The sequence below is a fragment of the Candoia aspera genome, chromosome 3, assembly GCF_035149785.1.
Source record: "Candoia aspera isolate rCanAsp1 chromosome 3, rCanAsp1.hap2, whole genome shotgun sequence".
NCBI lineage: Eukaryota > Metazoa > Chordata > Lepidosauria > Squamata > Boidae > Candoia > Candoia aspera.
Window position 1 is genome coordinate 74,584,824 of NC_086155.1, and position 17,195 is coordinate 74,602,018.

General features: G+C 41.0%; 1 protein-coding gene across 2 annotated transcripts in view; it reads right to left on the bottom strand.

Annotated features, from left to right (window-relative positions):
* SLC44A5 (solute carrier family 44 member 5) overlaps positions 1-17,195 on the bottom strand; it is a 181,204-nt gene that overhangs the window by 26,619 nt on the left and 137,390 nt on the right. For both annotated transcript variants that reach the window (XM_063298135.1, XM_063298134.1), the window contains exons 7-11: positions 9,949-10,009; positions 7,066-7,189; positions 5,215-5,298; positions 3,932-4,044; positions 2,171-2,302 (exon numbers count right to left, since the gene is read on the bottom strand). In XM_063298135.1, coding sequence (XP_063154205.1) covers positions 2,171-2,302; positions 3,932-4,044; positions 5,215-5,298; positions 7,066-7,189; positions 9,949-10,009 — 514 coding nt within the window. The remainder of the gene's footprint in view (positions 1-2,170; positions 2,303-3,931; positions 4,045-5,214; positions 5,299-7,065; positions 7,190-9,948; positions 10,010-17,195) is intronic.

The window sequence follows — 17,195 nt, forward strand, 5'->3', positions numbered from 1 at the left end:
TCTTCATGACTTGTACATTGAACTGATTTGCATAAAAATGGATAGTGGCTTTATGTCCAATGATTCAAATATCCTTCACCTTATATAATCAAGGAGAGAACACTGCAGATGCATCTGAAAGTAATCTATGATAGCAGAGCGTACAGAAGCAGAAAATTGCATGATGGGCCTAATAATCATGTGGAAAATGTTTTATGCAAATTGGTTCCTCATGGCAACTTCCTCATTTTCTCCAGAAACAAATGTTCCCCAAGGATGCATACTTATGTTTTTAATTAGGAGTTTCATGATTTCAGAGATTTTATAAAAGCTCATGAAATTGTAACATTCTCCATTTTATATGTATATAAAAATAGCAAGCTTCTTAGCTTACAGTTATAATTAGAAGCTTCCAACAATGGTTTAAAAAGAGAACAGTATTATGAATCCACTATTATTATTATGAGTTTATTAGGGGCATGAAACATTCTGGAAATGAAATATTGGGGCACAGAACAGCTGTTTTTAGGGTGGTCCATATCAGAACCCAAACAGGCATTTTTTAGACATTTTGATACACAAATAGAACAAAATGGAGCTGTTTGGGTTCACATATGACCAGAAGTAGCAAGAGTGTGGGGAAAGCCAAAGCCATCAGTGATAGCTGAAGGGAGGAAAAAGGAAGGACAAGGCTGGTGCACATCTCCCTTTCTTCAGCATCTGCCACTATCCCCTGTTATTTCCAGTTCTTTTCTTCCTCCTCTCAATTGTCACTGATTCTCAGTGTGACTTATCCTATTGGCCACTCATTGTGACTTATCCTACTGGCCCCAATCTTCCCAGTCTATTCCCATGTCTCCTACCTGCACAGGTGCAGCAGAGTATGAGCTACTGTATGTTCCATAATGCATTCTCTCTCCAATCCATTCACTTTAGGCAACAAGTAAAGTCAACAGCTTGGCTGCATCTTATATAACCTGAAAGCATATTCCAGACCAGCCATCCACAACTTAGTTCCTTGTAGATGTGTTAGACCACAGACCGCATAATTCCCAGATGTCATGGCCACACTCGATATGAAGCTGCTGGGTGAGATCATCTGACATTTTGGGGTGCAATATTATCAGTATGATGACAATATCCAACTTTATAACACTGCCCCAACCTGTGCTGGAGAGGACACCAATGTCCTAAGCCAGTGCCTGGAGGCTCCCAGGGTCTGGATGGGTCAGAACAGGATGAAGCTGAACCCAAGTGAGACTGCGATAATGCTTGTTCAACAAGGCTCTCTGTTGATCCCAATGTTGTCTCTTGATGGGCAGGCAAGTTTATCATTAGAGGGACCTTCTGGACTCATGGCTTCTACTAGAACAGCAAGTGGAAGTTGTAGTTAGAGAGGTTATTGCCCAGACCTATGCTGTGGGTCATGTACTAGCTTCCAATTGGCTTCTAGATGTAGTTTAAAGTGTTATTTTTGACCCATAAAGTCCTTTCTACCTTGGCACCTGGATCACTTCAGGACCTCTTGGTCCAAACAGAATCACCTGACCTTTCAGGTCATTTAGGGATAACATACTCCTAGTTCCAAACTTTGGGGAATAAAAGGCGCTAAGGCAGGAGTCACTGCTTTTGAAGTGTTGTGCTGGTTCTCTGGAACAAACTCCTGGAGGAGATAAGACCAACATTATCCCTGATGACATTCAAGAAGATGCTGAAGACAGAGCTGTTCCAGATAGCCTTCTAGTTAGACTTGGCCATCTTTTATCTTTGTTATTTCTTACTATTATTGCAGCTGAGGCAGGGGAGTGATTCTATTCTAATTTTTAATTTGTACTGTGGATATTTTAAATTTCTTTATATCATGTAAAGCTCTGAGAGCCAGTTTGGATCGTAGTGGGATATGAATGCAATAAAATAAATACACAAACAAGACATTTAGGAAATCTGGTCTTCAGAGATAGGGCTCGCATATTGTGCTAAGTCAAAGCACCCTTAACTGATTTTTTGTTTCAGTGTGTTGAATAAACTCATCCAACTGTAGCTGATTTGTCAAGCCATGGTTAAACAAATCATAGCTTAGCATGGAGTAAGTTGCATTTGGTATCTATCGATCAATCATCAAAGAAGCTGTTTATTCAGATTAATATTAAGCAGGTATGTCAAAATACAGGTTTCTCAAAAATTCACTTACTAAATGCTAACCATGTTTGCCTCAGTTGCAGATAGACCCTGAAATCTGTCTGGAATCCAATATCGTAGATGGTAAGATCAGAACCAGGAATTCCATGAAGGCGATGATATTCCCAGTAGCAATGCCAGATACCTTTTGAAAGAGAAACAATAGAAAAACAGAAAGATGCTAGAAGAACAAATCACAAATATAAGATCTCCAAACTACAGTACATGCTTGACTTGGGACCTAACACCCAGCGGAAGGCTTCCTCTAATACACGTGCATGATCAAAAAACACCTTTGAAAGTCTGCTTTCACACACTTATGCAATCAGAAATTTAAGAGAGGCGTAAGCAGGATTTTTACAGAAGTAGCCCCTGATTTTGGTATGCACTTGTTGGAGAAAAAAATATCTGGTGCCTCTATTTTTGATCGTTCGTGAAAGACTAGGATGCTTTTGCTCTTCCTAACTTTTGAATGTATCAGTTTCAGTTTCTATGATTTGGGTTTGGTTCCTGTTCCCAGTACTTGATTTAAATTTTTTAATTCATGATATGTCACACTTGTCACGCTGGCAGACATTTGCACCCCCTATGCTGTGCTGGATTTCAAATGATTTATTTCATTATTTCTTTAATTTATTACATTTTATTTTGTATGGCAGAGATGAACTGTTCGATGAGTTACTTAATAAATCCACCCAGTAAATACCATAAGAGAAAGCAAAACAAGCCTTACAGTGTCTGTAGATACTCTGATCTGAAGAAATAGCTTCCTGACTCCCAGTCACCAGTATTTTCACAAATGACTGAAATTCCAAATGAAACTTCCCAATGACATTTTGAGAAGGTGGAGCACCACCCAGTATTTTCTCTCACGTCTCAGGCAGAGAAAAATCTCAAGCAACTTCCATCAGAGAGCAACATCAAACATGAAGAATATTGAATATTCTACACTGACAGCTGTCAAAATAGAGCATTCATATGATATGTGGGTCATGTTTGATCACTGTACAGGTATTTGTGAATCAGGAAACTGAAGAAAAATTCTCCTTCCCAATATGCAGTGAAATAGGTTGCTAAATTGTCACAGGTCATGAGCCAGATAACTTGTCTGTCTGTCTGTCTATATAAAGAACATACATTTTAGGAAAGCTTATAACACAAACCAACCTTATGTCTGCCCTAATTAGTTAGTTGAGGTTGGATAGGTATCTATTTTTGATTATGATGATGATGACGACGACGACTAAAAACCACCTCAAATTCTTGTAAACTAAGTGTTCTATAAATCTATCATGTTATATTTCAGTTTTTAGTAGGACAGAACATGGAGCAATCATTATGAATTTGCCAACATATAATAACAAAATGAGCAAAATAGGAAAGATTTGCTTACTTATATGGCCATTTCCTACAAATACCAGATGATATTATATGGTGATATTATATTCTAGATATAGGAAAATACATGTAAACACCTGCATGGTAGGTAGAAGATGATGGTGTTTTTCTTCTCAGCATAAGTACTAGTAAAGATGGTATTGCCCTGCTGAAGAAAGAACATACTGTGGCCATTTAACATTCATCTAGCTTGTTTGTAATGAGAAGAGGGGACCTATAGGGGAATTTGTAAACTCTGGACAAATAAAATGGCTCACTACAAACGGAGTTAATGGGGAAAGGGTGAGATGGTATAGAATTAACTGATTATCAGTTCTGCTTGATTCAGTATTAGTAACAAAATGCTAGGTAGCTGTATGTAACATCTGGCACTTACCATATCCTATAATTCCAATTACACCAAAGATGAAAATCCAGAAGAGAACCCCTGCTATGAATCTCAGAAGCACAAGGAAGAGCAAGCTGACTACCATTGCAATAAATAGCCCTCTGGGGGGGGGAAAAATACAGCAGTTAAAAACAAATGAGCAACCAATCTCCTCTCTTCCATTCTTCTGTTCATAGACAAAAAACTTTAAGCCTAATTGTATACTGGCTTAAAGTATGGAGCTTCAACTGTTTTCCCTAATTCATTGAGAGCCAAAACAGCAGGACAACTAGGAATATAGAAGAACTAATTCATATAAAAGAACTGAATAAAGAATGCACAAAAAATGCATAAAGACAATGAAGAGAATCCATACCCCTACTTCGCATGCATCTTCAACACTGTTTTATCTATCTATCTATCTATCTATCTATCTATCTATCTATCTATCTATCTATCTATCATCTATCAATCTATCTATCTATCTATCTATCTATCTATCTATCTATCTATCTATCTATCTATCTATCTATCTATCTAATTTGTCCCTGCCCATCTCCTCCCATCGGGGGACTCTGGGCGGTTTACAACAATCGATTAAGAACAACAACCCTAAAATACACAGTACAAAAATACAATAATAAATAATATAAATAAAGGTAAAAATAAAGAATCCAGGTGGCGAAGAATCTAAAACAGTCCAAGTGTGGGAGGAGTTGTCTATAGCAACCATCCCCATGTAGATCTATTTCCCTCTCCACCCCAAACAAGGCGGCAGAACCAGGTCTTCAGACTCCTCTGAAAGGCCAGGAGCAAGGGGGCCAATCTCACCTCTAGGGGCAGCATGTTCCACAGGGTGGGAGCTACTGCAGAGAAGGCCCGCTTCCTGGACCCCGCCAGATGAAATTCTCTTACAGACGGGGTCCGCAGCATGCCGTCTCTGCACGATCGGGTGGGAAGGGTTGATGTAATGGGGATGAGGCGGTCCCTCAGGTAACCTGGCCCCATGCCATGTAGGGCTTTAAAGGTAATAACCAGCACCTTGAATTGGACCTGGAAGCAAACTGGTACCCAATGCAGCTCGCACAGCAGCCGTGTTACATGTGCCCTTCTGGGGGCACCAAAAACAGCTTGCGCAGCTAATTAGCTAACTAATTCATATAAAAGAACTGAATAAAGAATGCACAAAAAATGCATAAAGACAATGAAGAGAATCCATACCCCTACTTCACATGCATCTTCAACACTGTTTTACATGCTGAAGGCATGACTTCCAATGAATAAGAACTTACATTAAAATCCAGTACCAAGAACTGGCATAGTCTTCAAAAATTTTCATCCCAACTGATCTTGCATCAAGAACATTATTGATGCCACTTTAAAAAGGAAAAGGAAAGGAAAACAAATTTTAGATTATGTATCTCTTATTTAAATCAAGCAACTTAAGAGCTTACTGTAATAACAGTACATCATATCATTAAAAAAAAATTAAATTACAACTCTGTTCATAGTGTTTGGTTTATTGGCAAAATAGAACGTTAAAGGTTATAGCTAGTAATAAAACGATATTATATTGAGGTTTGTGCCCAAAGCAATAATAAGCTACAGGAAAATATAAATCATATGGAAAAAGCAAGAATTTAGGTTCTACTTCTATATATACTCAATGGACCTACTTCTTTGTATATTGCATATAGATTATGCTATTGAACTATTAACATTTCCAAACAATTATTAAAGCTACAAAAACACTACAGGATATCTAAGCAACATTACTACTACCAGTTATAATATAAGCACAGCTCTAGAGAAGCATCTGTAAGGTTTCAGTATTTGTTAGCTATAGATGGCTGTGTCATCTGAATCCAGAAAGTCAGACATCGTTTATGTTTGTTTGGATTAACCATTTTGAAGATTGTGCAAGCTGGAAAGTTTGCAGCTTCGGGTTATGTTTTTAAGGGTATATTTCTTATGCTTGAGAGCCTTTATAGTGACTAAGATGTTGACAAGGACCAAGGAAATGCAGGTTCAAGACCACTCCCAACCATGGAAATTTAGTGGGTGCCTTTGGGCCAATCACTTTCTCTCAGCCCAACCTATGCCACTGAGGTGTTCATGAGGGGAAAATGGAGGAAAGAGAAAGTTCCTGCAGGAAAAACAGGATGTAGATCAAATGAATGAATTGTTGCTTTTATTATGCAGCCTTTAATATCTTGTTTGAACAGAAAGGAAGGATAAAAATCAAATCAAATAGTAATAATAATGACAATGATTAATCAACAGTGGGGAGAAAAGTTACTGACCTCTTCCTATATCTGCCCAAAAAGAATACAGGAAAGAAAAACACAAACCCATGGATTTGTTCACTTCTTATTAAATAATAGTTTAGGTGGCCATGAACGTACACCTTCTGAGACAACGCTGCAGACCCATTATGTAGACCAAACCAGAACATCAACTCCACAAAAAGGCTGAAACTACTTTTTTAAAGTACCATATTGGCTATAATAACAGAACCTTGCAAATCTGACTGTGCTTTATTCCCCCCACCTCATGTGAATTAGGGAGGTGTCTGCCTATGCCTCTTGCTCATACCATCTTCTTGTTTTGGACATAAGCCATGTTTTTCCCCTTGTTGCTTTGGTAATGGATCTGGCCTATCTCTATCAAGGTCTTCTTCCTTATTTTCTACCCAATGTGAATTAAAGGTTCATCCCATTCCCCTTCTCCACATGCGATGGTATGAGTTCAAACACAACAGAATACTTGAGCTTATCCATATACAATTATTTGGGGGGTCGGCTTACATAATCAAGGTCTTGAATTTATTATGTTATAGTAGATGTAATTTGGAAAAAGGTTAGGCCTCCCTTTCTCTCAGATGTTATTGATCCAAATCTCCCTGGTAAAGGTGCTTTAAAAATAAAGAGTAAATACGTGACTCATCATGGATAAGAAAATAATGTGCATATAAAGTTGTTTGTTCCTGGAACAAATGAAATCAAAATCATGAAATTCCTCTCTTATATAGAGGTATGTCCATGAGATTAGTGCTGTAAAAAAATCCATGGTAGTGCATTTATATGACAACTAGTCAAGCAAAGTTGTACAGGCAAACACAAAGGCACACACACAATCCATACTTTGCTGCTTCCCTGAGATCAGTTACATTCCGTGTTTTTCCTCTTCCATCTTTGAAAGTTGTTTGATTGGCCACAGTCAGAACACCATTTTTAGTAGCGAAATCAGGAAAGCACCTCTTAAGAACTGTTAAAACAAAAAATTATATGTAGTGTCATGTGCCTTTTTATTATGAATCATATTTGATACTGAAATGCAACAAATGCAGACAAAATTGCACTAAAATTTTATCATATTAAAGGACTCCTAATAAGAAACTGTGTGTTTAAAGCAGTATGTTTTATATATTGTATAGATTATTAGTTAATGAGTATGTTTCATTTAATATACCAATGAAATACAATTAACTTCACTGGGGAGACTTAACATTAGTATCTCAATAGGTGATAATCTGTCACCATTTGTCAAACAAGATTTCTTCCTAAAGCAAATAGCAGGAACAGAGTAGGAATTGATGTAGGATTCTAAGAGGGAAGGCAAGAATTACATCTTCGTTTCCTGATCCTACTAATTGTCAATTAGTTGTACATTAAACACACACACGTTAAACACAAAAATGGAGTAATCATATCTACAGTATAGTTAGCTGGAAAACTTTTTAAAAGAGAAAGAGCAAGAGAAATAAGTAAATATGCCAATGGCCACATTAACACATCCCTTTCAGCACAAATGCTGGCAACCTTATACTATACTTGTACAATGAAGTTGTTTAATAAGATTTATTGCTACTCTTTAGTTCCTTCCCACCCCCTTACATTTTTCTCACTGTTTCTGCCCTTTCTCTAATTTCCTTTCTTTCTAGTGTTAGGATTAAAGTTATTTCCTAATAATTTTAGAATTGTGATGCACTTTTTCAATCATTTAAAAATCAATCATCACCTTCAGAAGTCCCATATGTGACAGTGGAGGAAAGCCCCAATCTTTTTAAACCACTGCCTATACCCAACAAATATTCCATTTGTTAATTGGAATTGCTTGCTATTAGTAAATAAACCACTTCCTTACTTCTTTGTTCCCATTCCTGCTATTATTATTAGCTAATCTGTATAGCTTTACACAGACAATTACATAATGTCATTTAAAAATCTACAGTATTTCTCTTATTCACAATGTTTTATGTGGAAAAAAGGGGGGGGCATAGCTGCATAAGTTTTGCATTTCTACTTTCCTGCAATTTTTGTTTCTATGAATAAAGTATTTTTTATATATGGTTAAACCGCTGAGCTGCCGATCAGAAGGTCGGCGGTTCGAAACCGCACGGCGGGGTGAGCTCCCGTTGCTAGTCCCAGCTCCTGCTCACCTAGCAGTTCAAAAACATGCAAATGTGAGTAGATCAATAGGTGCCGCTTTGGCGGGAAGGTAACGGCGTTCCGTGTCGTCATGCTGGCCACATGACCCGGAAATGTCTACAGACAACGCTGGCTCTAAGGCTTAGAAACGGAGATGAGCACCGCCCCCTAGAGTCGGACACGACTGGACTTTACGTCAAGGGAAACCTTTACCTTTACCTTAGGCTGTCTTGGTAAATATGTACCTTTTTATGACTAGTAACAAATTAGAAAATTGTGGCAAAATATTCTTACATTCCTTTCCATTACAGCAATTATTGCAGTTTTTGCCAAGGAATAGAAATTGTGTTTATAAATCATACTATCCATTCTTCATCATGATTTACGGAATAAATCACAACTGGCTGGATTTGCACAACACACCAACTTACAAACCACGGTTTATTAACACCCATGATTCAGTTTATACAACTCACTAAATACCAACAATCCACATTATGGTGTGAAACGTTTTGGAAATCCAAAAAGAGACATTACACAAAAGGAAAAGATGCTCATCAAACTAGAGTGAAAATAAAAGTGGAAAGAAACAATCCAGGAAGAAGTAAACGAGTTTTGCATAATATTGTTTAGCCCAAAAGGGAGTAGCATACTAGGTATATATGTACGTACAGTATATATGAAAGAAAAGGAAAGCAGATTCAGCACCAGAGCACAGCAGAAAGCACCACATCCCTCAGTCCTCCTGAAAGTATTGTTCCACTGTATTCATATAAGGAACAGTGTAACTAAAACATGGATATCTGATTACTTCTTTTCTTCTATGCTCCCTATCAGGTAGCTAGAGACTTACTCATTAAGTTGAATTTGGTTAACTTTCTTCAGCAACCATTAATTTCAAATATTAATTTTTTTTTTGTTTAAAGGAGCACCATGACACACTAGCTTATTGGTGAGTAGTAATATTTTAATTAAAAAAATAAACTGAAATTCTAGAAATAAATCAGGCAAGAACATTGGCCTTGCATGCATTGCAAAATTGACTGTGCAGTGTATCTGTGCTAAGACAAGGTAAGATGTGGGGAAAAAATATGGAAATAAAGATTGCACAAAATATCACATGGCTGTATCTTATTCAAGGGTCCAATTAGCTGGTATTTGGGGTACATAAATGGTCTTGTTATGTAGTAGCTGGAGGAAAGAAAGATTTAAAATGTGAAACACTGGGATTCAAAATACAGTGCATTAACTGAACCAGGGAAGATTCCTAAGTGTTTGTTACAAATATACATACCATTTGAGTATTAGTCAGGCTTCCTTCTACAACTCAGGTCACATTTGGTTTATTGGGATTTTACAATGTATGAATCATGTATGAATCATGGTTTCTAGCTTATAGTTAAGTGTTTTAACAAATCATGGTTAAAACAAACTATGCTTTACCATAATGTGTAAATCTAATATTTATCTGATTTGTTCCTTCAACTGTGACCTTACACTTTAGCTCAGAATGTCTCAAGACTCAGAAGATAATAAATATGCTAATATTTGGCCCTGCCAATGTTATTGTTACAGAGCATAAATACAGATACTTACAAGGCCGGCTTGGAATAATCATAGAAGGGCAATCTTCATCACGCATAACTTGGGCCACAGACTGAAAGCCAAAACAAAAACATAAACTGAAATGCTGAACATTTCATTTTTTTAAAAAGGTCATTTCGTTTTTTTAATGTCAAGAATTAAAAAGTTGTTATAAATTATTGGCTAGAATTTTAATGAGAACTATGAGGCTCTCATCTGACTGGCATCCTATTAATGATAAAAAGAAATTAGTAGGATTCCAGTCATGCCTTTGAACAGAAAATATTTGAGCAGGTAGCTTTGTCCTAATTTCAGAACTCAATTACCTTTTAACACAATTAGCATAATGAATTTAGAACTGAAATCAAAGCTTGGTAAGGGCTTTTCAATATGAGATAATTAGAGAACAATTTAATTTTTTTAAAGAATAGAATAAGTTGCTTCAAACCAGTGATCTGACTGCAAATCAATTAGTTAATGCCAATGACTAATGCCTTTTGCTTCATCCCATCACTGAAATAAAGCACTGCAGGTGAATTCCTAAACTGAATTGTCAGGGGAGGGGGGCGAAAAGCCAAAATAGCAGGTGAGACTACATAATCAAGGCATCACTTTTTTGTACACTCAATAACAGTGTAAGGGGCACAAAGGGGCAGGACTTTGATCATGTGGTCACAAGCACCATCTTGGTTTTCCCCTGCCCCCCTCCCGAGTGAACCATATATAAAATGTTATGCTACTAATTCTTAAGTGAAAACTGAACATAGCCATTCATTTCCTACTTTTTGGCCTGGGATTCTCCAATGTTGTTGAAACTTTTTCCTTTGCAATTACTTGACCCCTTACCTCTACCCAGATAGTTGGGTGCACTGCAAGAGTGTCTATATAACCAGGCAAGGCTCCAGACTGGAGGACACACGTGAAACCATCAACAACATCTTCAAAGGAATAAAATTCACAAGGGAAGAAGAAAACAACAACACACTACCCTTCTTGGATATCCTCATCAGTAGAGGAAATGATGGCAAACTAGAAACACAAGTCCACCAGAAATCAACCCACACTAACCAAGTGCTCCATTACCAAAGCAACAACCCAACCTCCCACAAGAGGAGCTGTGTAGGAACATTATTCAGATGAGCACAAATGCACTGCAGCAATCCAGAACACCAGAAAAAGGAAACAGACCACCTATACAGCAACTTCCAGCAAAATGGATACCCCCCAACTTTATCAAAAGTGCCTGACCACTCAACCCACTACAGCACAACCAACACAAGCTATGAAAAGGATAACACTGCCATATATCAGAAACATCTTGGAAACTACCAATAGACTGTTACAACCACATGGCATCACTGTAGCACACAAACCAACCAAAGCCCTTCAAAACATCTTAAGTAACCCAAAAGACCCAGTAGCCCAAGAAGAAAAAACAGGAGTTATCTACAACATACTGTGCAAGGACTGTAACAGCCACTATGTTAAACAGGCAGAAGGCTAGCAGAGAGCATCCACGAACACCAATTCGCAGTCAGAAGACATGATGAAAACTCCTTAATCTCACAACACATGGACAGACTCAACCATACTTTTAACTGGGAAACTATGAGAAACTAGACCAAGCCAAATCCAAAAATGCCAGGGAATTGCTGGAAGCTTGGCACTCAGACAAGTCAGCCATCAACAGGCACATAGAGGTAAACAACATTAAAAGAGACAATAGAAAAACTAAAAGACCAGAACACCTCCTCCCCAGCAATCAACACCCAGATATGCAAAAATGAACAACAGGATTAACACCAAATGAACAATCAAGCAGTATAAAATACCCTAATCAAGGAACTATCAACTCAGTCAATCAATCAAGCAGTAAACAACAGCCCAATCAAGGAACTATCAAGGAGAGGACAACACCCCCACCTAAACAAGCAGGGCAAGCCACTGTATATAAACTGAGAGCAAGGCCCTCTCCCTTTTCACACTGAAGATGTTGCCTAGTCTGGCAATGAAACGTCTGCAAGAAAACAGCAAGGCTCAGAGAGCACCAAGGACTCCACAGTTCAACCCTGAGCTACAGATATTCTCTTTGAAGGCCCCAGATGCCCACCTTATTCATTTCTGTGAAGTTCCTATGAGCCTACTAAGATACTGGATGCTTGGTTCATTAGCTGTTGCTGCACTTTGAAATTCAACTACCCTCTTAAAAAATAGAGGGGGAAACAGAGACAAAAGGAACCCATTTCTCCCAGGTCAGAGGTAAGTAGTGCAAATGTGTTGTGCAAGATAGCAAACAGGGAGATCTGGAGACTGACCATGCGGGACAGGTAAGAGAAGAAAATGAAGGATATGTATGAACCATGTTCATGCAATCCATGGGTGTTTCTCCTTTAAGTTTGTTCCTCTCACTCCTTCCTTACCTCTGCTCAAATGTTTTGGAGCAGAGTGTTAATTTGAGTCAGCCAAGGATAGTTCTTCTTTATAAATATAGATGCTTATCTATTCCATTGCACAAGGTTCTAATTACACTGTGGTTGTCCTAACAGCCAGGAACCACGCTGAGACAAGGAACAGGTCTCTAGTGTTTTATTACTGCTACATAACAGAAAATCCTAACAAACTGAAGAAGCGTGGGAAAAACCCAGACATATAAACCCCAAAGGCTAAGGCAGGCCCGATCTGTGTCTCTTTGAATGGATACCTAATTCCTCAGTACTACGCATGCGCTTTACAGCCTGAATGGGAGCCCCCTGCTCGCCATCCTTACTCATGACATCACCCTCCCCTCCAGATTCACATTCCATTTCAGCCCCCTCCCTTCCAGAGGCTTGATAAGATTCGACGTCTCCTTCTAAGGTCCCATGGGAACTGGGCAATGATGGAAAGTCTTCAAAGGAAAACTCCTCCAAGGACGAATCAGTGCTGCTCTCCAGGTCTGATAACGCTTCTGGCCCAGGTGGCCGCTGCTGGAAAATAGCTAGATAATTAGAAGAGTCATCCCCCCTCCCCCCTGGGAAATGCACGCCTGAGGTGGAGGGCTGCGGGGGGGCCCCCTCCTCTGTAACTGGAGTCAGGGCTTCAGGCGGGGGTGGAAGGTGCAAACTTACGAATTCCTCTGCCTGCTCATCCAAGTGAGGAATCTCTGGTAGAGAGCAAGGCTTGAGTTTGTGAGGGAAAAGCTGATGGAATCGATGAACCAATGCTGGAGCATGTACATCTCTGGCATTCTCCCACGTGTGCTCTTCCTCAAGGTACCCTTTCCAGTGTATGAAATATTGGATGCCCCTTCCCCTCCTCCTAGAGTCCAGAATTTCCTCAACTTCGTATTCCTCCTCCCCCTGCACAATTACTGGAGGTGGGGGGGCAGTTGCGATCGTAAGGCACTTGGGGGAGGGTCTTTGGCTAGCAATGGTCTGTGAAACACTGGATGGACTTTCATGGAGGCTGGTAGCTGTAAACGATAAGCCACTGGATTTATCTGCTGTACCACAGTGAATGGGCCCACAAACTTAGAGTCCAATTTCTTGGAGGGTCTGGTAGAGTTCAAAAACTTGGTAGAGAGCCACACTCTGTCTCCTACTGCAATTGCTGGCCCCTCTTGTCTGTGAGCATCTGCAGCTCTCTTGTAAGCACTCTTTGCCCTGTTCAGCTGCTCCTTTAACAACTCCTGTGAGGCTTGTTGCTCTTTAAGAAAATCAGCCACGGCTGGAACTGCTGGGAGGAGGTGGGCAACACCTGAGGGTTAACCCCGTAGAGTGCCTGGAAAGGGGACATCTTGGTCGAGGATTGGGCAGAGTTGTTATAAGTAAATTCTGCCATGGGGAGCAGGGCTGGCCAATTGTCTTGCTGATAAGTGGTGTAACACCTGAGATACTGCTGTAACCATTGGTTAATTTTCTCGGCTTGCCCATTACTAGCAGGATGATGCGATGATGACAGGTGGATCTGGACCCCTAATGACTGGAAAAGGGCCCTCCAGAACCTGGAAGTGAACTGTGGGCCTCTGTCACTCACCAAGTGATTCACCATACCTCTATGCCTAAAAATATGGTCCATGAACCATGGACCATGCGCTGTGGCTTGTGCAGATGGGAGGCCCTTGCAAGGAATAAAATGCGCCATTTTTGTGAAAAGGTCCACCACCACTAGTATGGAAGTCAGCCCCTGGACCGGGGGTAAATCAGTGATGAAATCCATGGAGATTGTATCCCAAGGCCTACTGGGGGTGGGTAGGGGCTGCAAGAGTCCTATGGGCTTCCCTGGGAGAGGCTTGGCTCATCTGCAGGTGTGACAAGAAGCAACGTAACCCTTTATGTCTGCAGTCATCTTAGGCCACCAGTAGTCTCTCAGAGCTCTATGGAGAGTTTTGAAAACACCTCCGTGGCCTGCCGTTTGATGGTCATGGCAAAATCTCAGTACTTCTTCCCTCAATGAAGGGGGAATATATAATCGCCCACTATGTCAGAGGATTCCTGCCTCCACATTGAATGGGGGGGGCAGTGTCTTGCGGGTCCCTCTGGAGGTCATCCATCCTGGCCCTGGCATACGGGTCCTGTTGCTGCTGAGCTCTGACTCTTGTAAATAGGTCCTCTGCTTGTCTGCCTGCTGCTAAAATCTGTTTGGTTCCCCCTCATAGACTGATCAAAGTTGTGAGGTTGTAATATAGTAGCCTGTACCTCCTGGTGAGTGGTGGGGGTTGCCTGAAAGGATCGAGACAGGGTGTCTGCCAAGCAGTTTTGCGCCCTGGGCACATAAGAAATAACAAAATTGAAATGGGAGAAAAACTGGCTCCATCTGATTTGGCGTGGGGTGAGGGATCTGGTGTTTTGTAGAAGCTGTAAATTCTTGTGATCAGTGAAAACTTTCACAGGAAAGGTTGCACCTTCTAGCCAGTGCCTCCACTCTTGGAATGCTGCTTTAATTGCCAGCAACTCCTTGTTAAAAACATCATGGTTTCTCTCTGCTGGTGAGAGCATGCGTGAAAAAAAGGCACACGGAAGCAATGTATTCTCGGTTTTGTTTGTATATTGCAATAACACCGCCCCAATGGCAATATCGGAAGCATCTGAATGCATTATGAATTGCTTCGTGGGATCAGGGTGTCTTAACAGCGGCTGGGATGCAAAGCATTGCTTAAATTCTTGGAAGGCTGCTTGCTCTCTCTCCCCCCAAATGAATTTTGATCCTTTCTTCAAAAGCTGTGTGAGGGGTCTAGCCCTATCACTAAAGTTTTTACGAACCGCCTGTAGAAATTGCAACATCCTAGATATCTTTGTACTTCTTTAACATTTCGGGGAGGTGGCCAAGAGAGAATTGCCTGGACCTTAGAAGGATCCACAGATATGCCTTCTGTTGATACCTTATAGCCCAGGAAATGTAATTCAGTTAAATCAAAGGCACACTTCTCTAGCGTGGCGAACAGCTTGTTCTCTCTCAGTCTTTGTAAGACATTACGTACATGGGTTACATGAGTTGTAGCATCCTCAGAGAAAATTAATATGTCATCTAGATAAATGACCAGATACTTACCTAGTAAATCAGAGAAAAATTGATTCATAAATCGGGAAAATATGGCTCCTGCATTAGACAAGCCAAAGGGCAAAACAAGGTACTCAAATTTACCAAACCTGGTGTCGAAGGCAGTCAGATATTTGTGCCCCTCTTTCATCCGGATCAGATTGTACGCATTCCTGAGATCCAACCTGGTAAAAATGCGTGCTTTCTGTAAGCGATCCAGCAGATCAGATATTAGCGGGAGGGGATAAGTTTCTTTTTTTGTGTGTTTATTTAAAAAACTGAAATCGTGGACCACTCTCATGGGTGTCTCCTGGTTTGCCGGTGCCAACGGGTCAGGCTACTTTGGTACAAAGAAGGTAGGAGCAGACGCTGGGGAAGTAGATGGTCGGATGAACCCCTTTTGGAGATTAGAGTCCAAGTAATCCTTTAAGGTGGCTAGTTCCTTGGGAGACATGGGATATTGTTTCCTTGCTGGAATCCTGGCTCTTGGTATCAACTCAATGGTGCAATCACAGTCCCTATGGGGGGGTAGTGCTGTGGCCTCTTGTTTGCTGAAAACGTCTGCGAAATCTGCATACTTGGCTGGCAACTGGACCCCCCATGCTTCCGTGACTGCGTTGGTTGCTGGAGAGAGGAGAGCGGCTTGAATCTTGTGGTGCTGGCATTCCTTAGCTGGGAAGGAGATTGCTCCCGTAGTCCAGTTCAGCAATGGGTTGTGGATCCTCAGCCAAGGCATGCCTAGGATTACAGGCACATTAAGCGATGCAGTAACATAAAGCTGGATCCACTCAGTGTGGTCTCCCATTGTCAGTTGCACTGGTTCTGTGAACCTTCTAATCGGCCCTGCCTTGAGGGGCTGGCCGTCAATGGTCTCCACTTCTATGGGACATGGCAATTCTATGGTCGGGATGTTGAAGCCTTGTACAGTCTGCACATCAATAAAATTGGCTGAAGCTCCGGAATCCACGATGGCCTCTAGCTTGACCTGGTGCTCTGGGTTTACATGCATTATGACTGGTAAGTAGTAAAAGGATTGCCTGGAATCCTCGGAATGAGCCCTCCTTAATTGATTGATGGTCTCCCTGCTGAGCTCTGTGGAGGGAGACCGATGGAGTTTCCCTGGTTGGAAGCAGAGGCGGAGATGGCTCTTGTTTCAGCTGCTTGCCCTGGGGGTCTTACTGAAGTTGGCTTCTCGCTGGGCAAGCTCTCACCATGTGCCCCTGGGCTCCGCAGTAAAAACAGAGGGCTCTCTCTCTCCTTCTCTGCCTCTCAGCCTCAGAAATAAGCCTCCTGCTCACCCCGATCTGCATCGGCTCCTCTGGTCCCGAGTGAGTAGATGCTACGGAGAGAGCTGGAAATCCTGGAAGCGCTCTGAGGGCCCTGTTTCTCCCCGGCTGCATCTGTCTGAGCTCTTCTAGCCTGGCATCTATGACCACAGACAACTGATATAAGGCTTCTAGGTTAGCTGGTGTTCCCTGGCGCACTAATTCATTCTTAATTTCTTCATCCAGCCCCTGTTTGAATTGGTCTTTTAATGCACTCTCATTCCAGTCCAGATCTCCTGCTAACAACTTGAAATCAGCAATGTAGATTCCCACCCTCTTGTTACCTTGCTTGAGCTTCCGAATTTCCCGGCTGGCAGTGACCTCTCTGATCGGGTCGTCAAAGTGTGCTCGGAACCCTGCCAAAAAGTTCTGGTAGTCGTTGAGAATCGGGTCGTTGTTCTCCACCATGGGAATAGC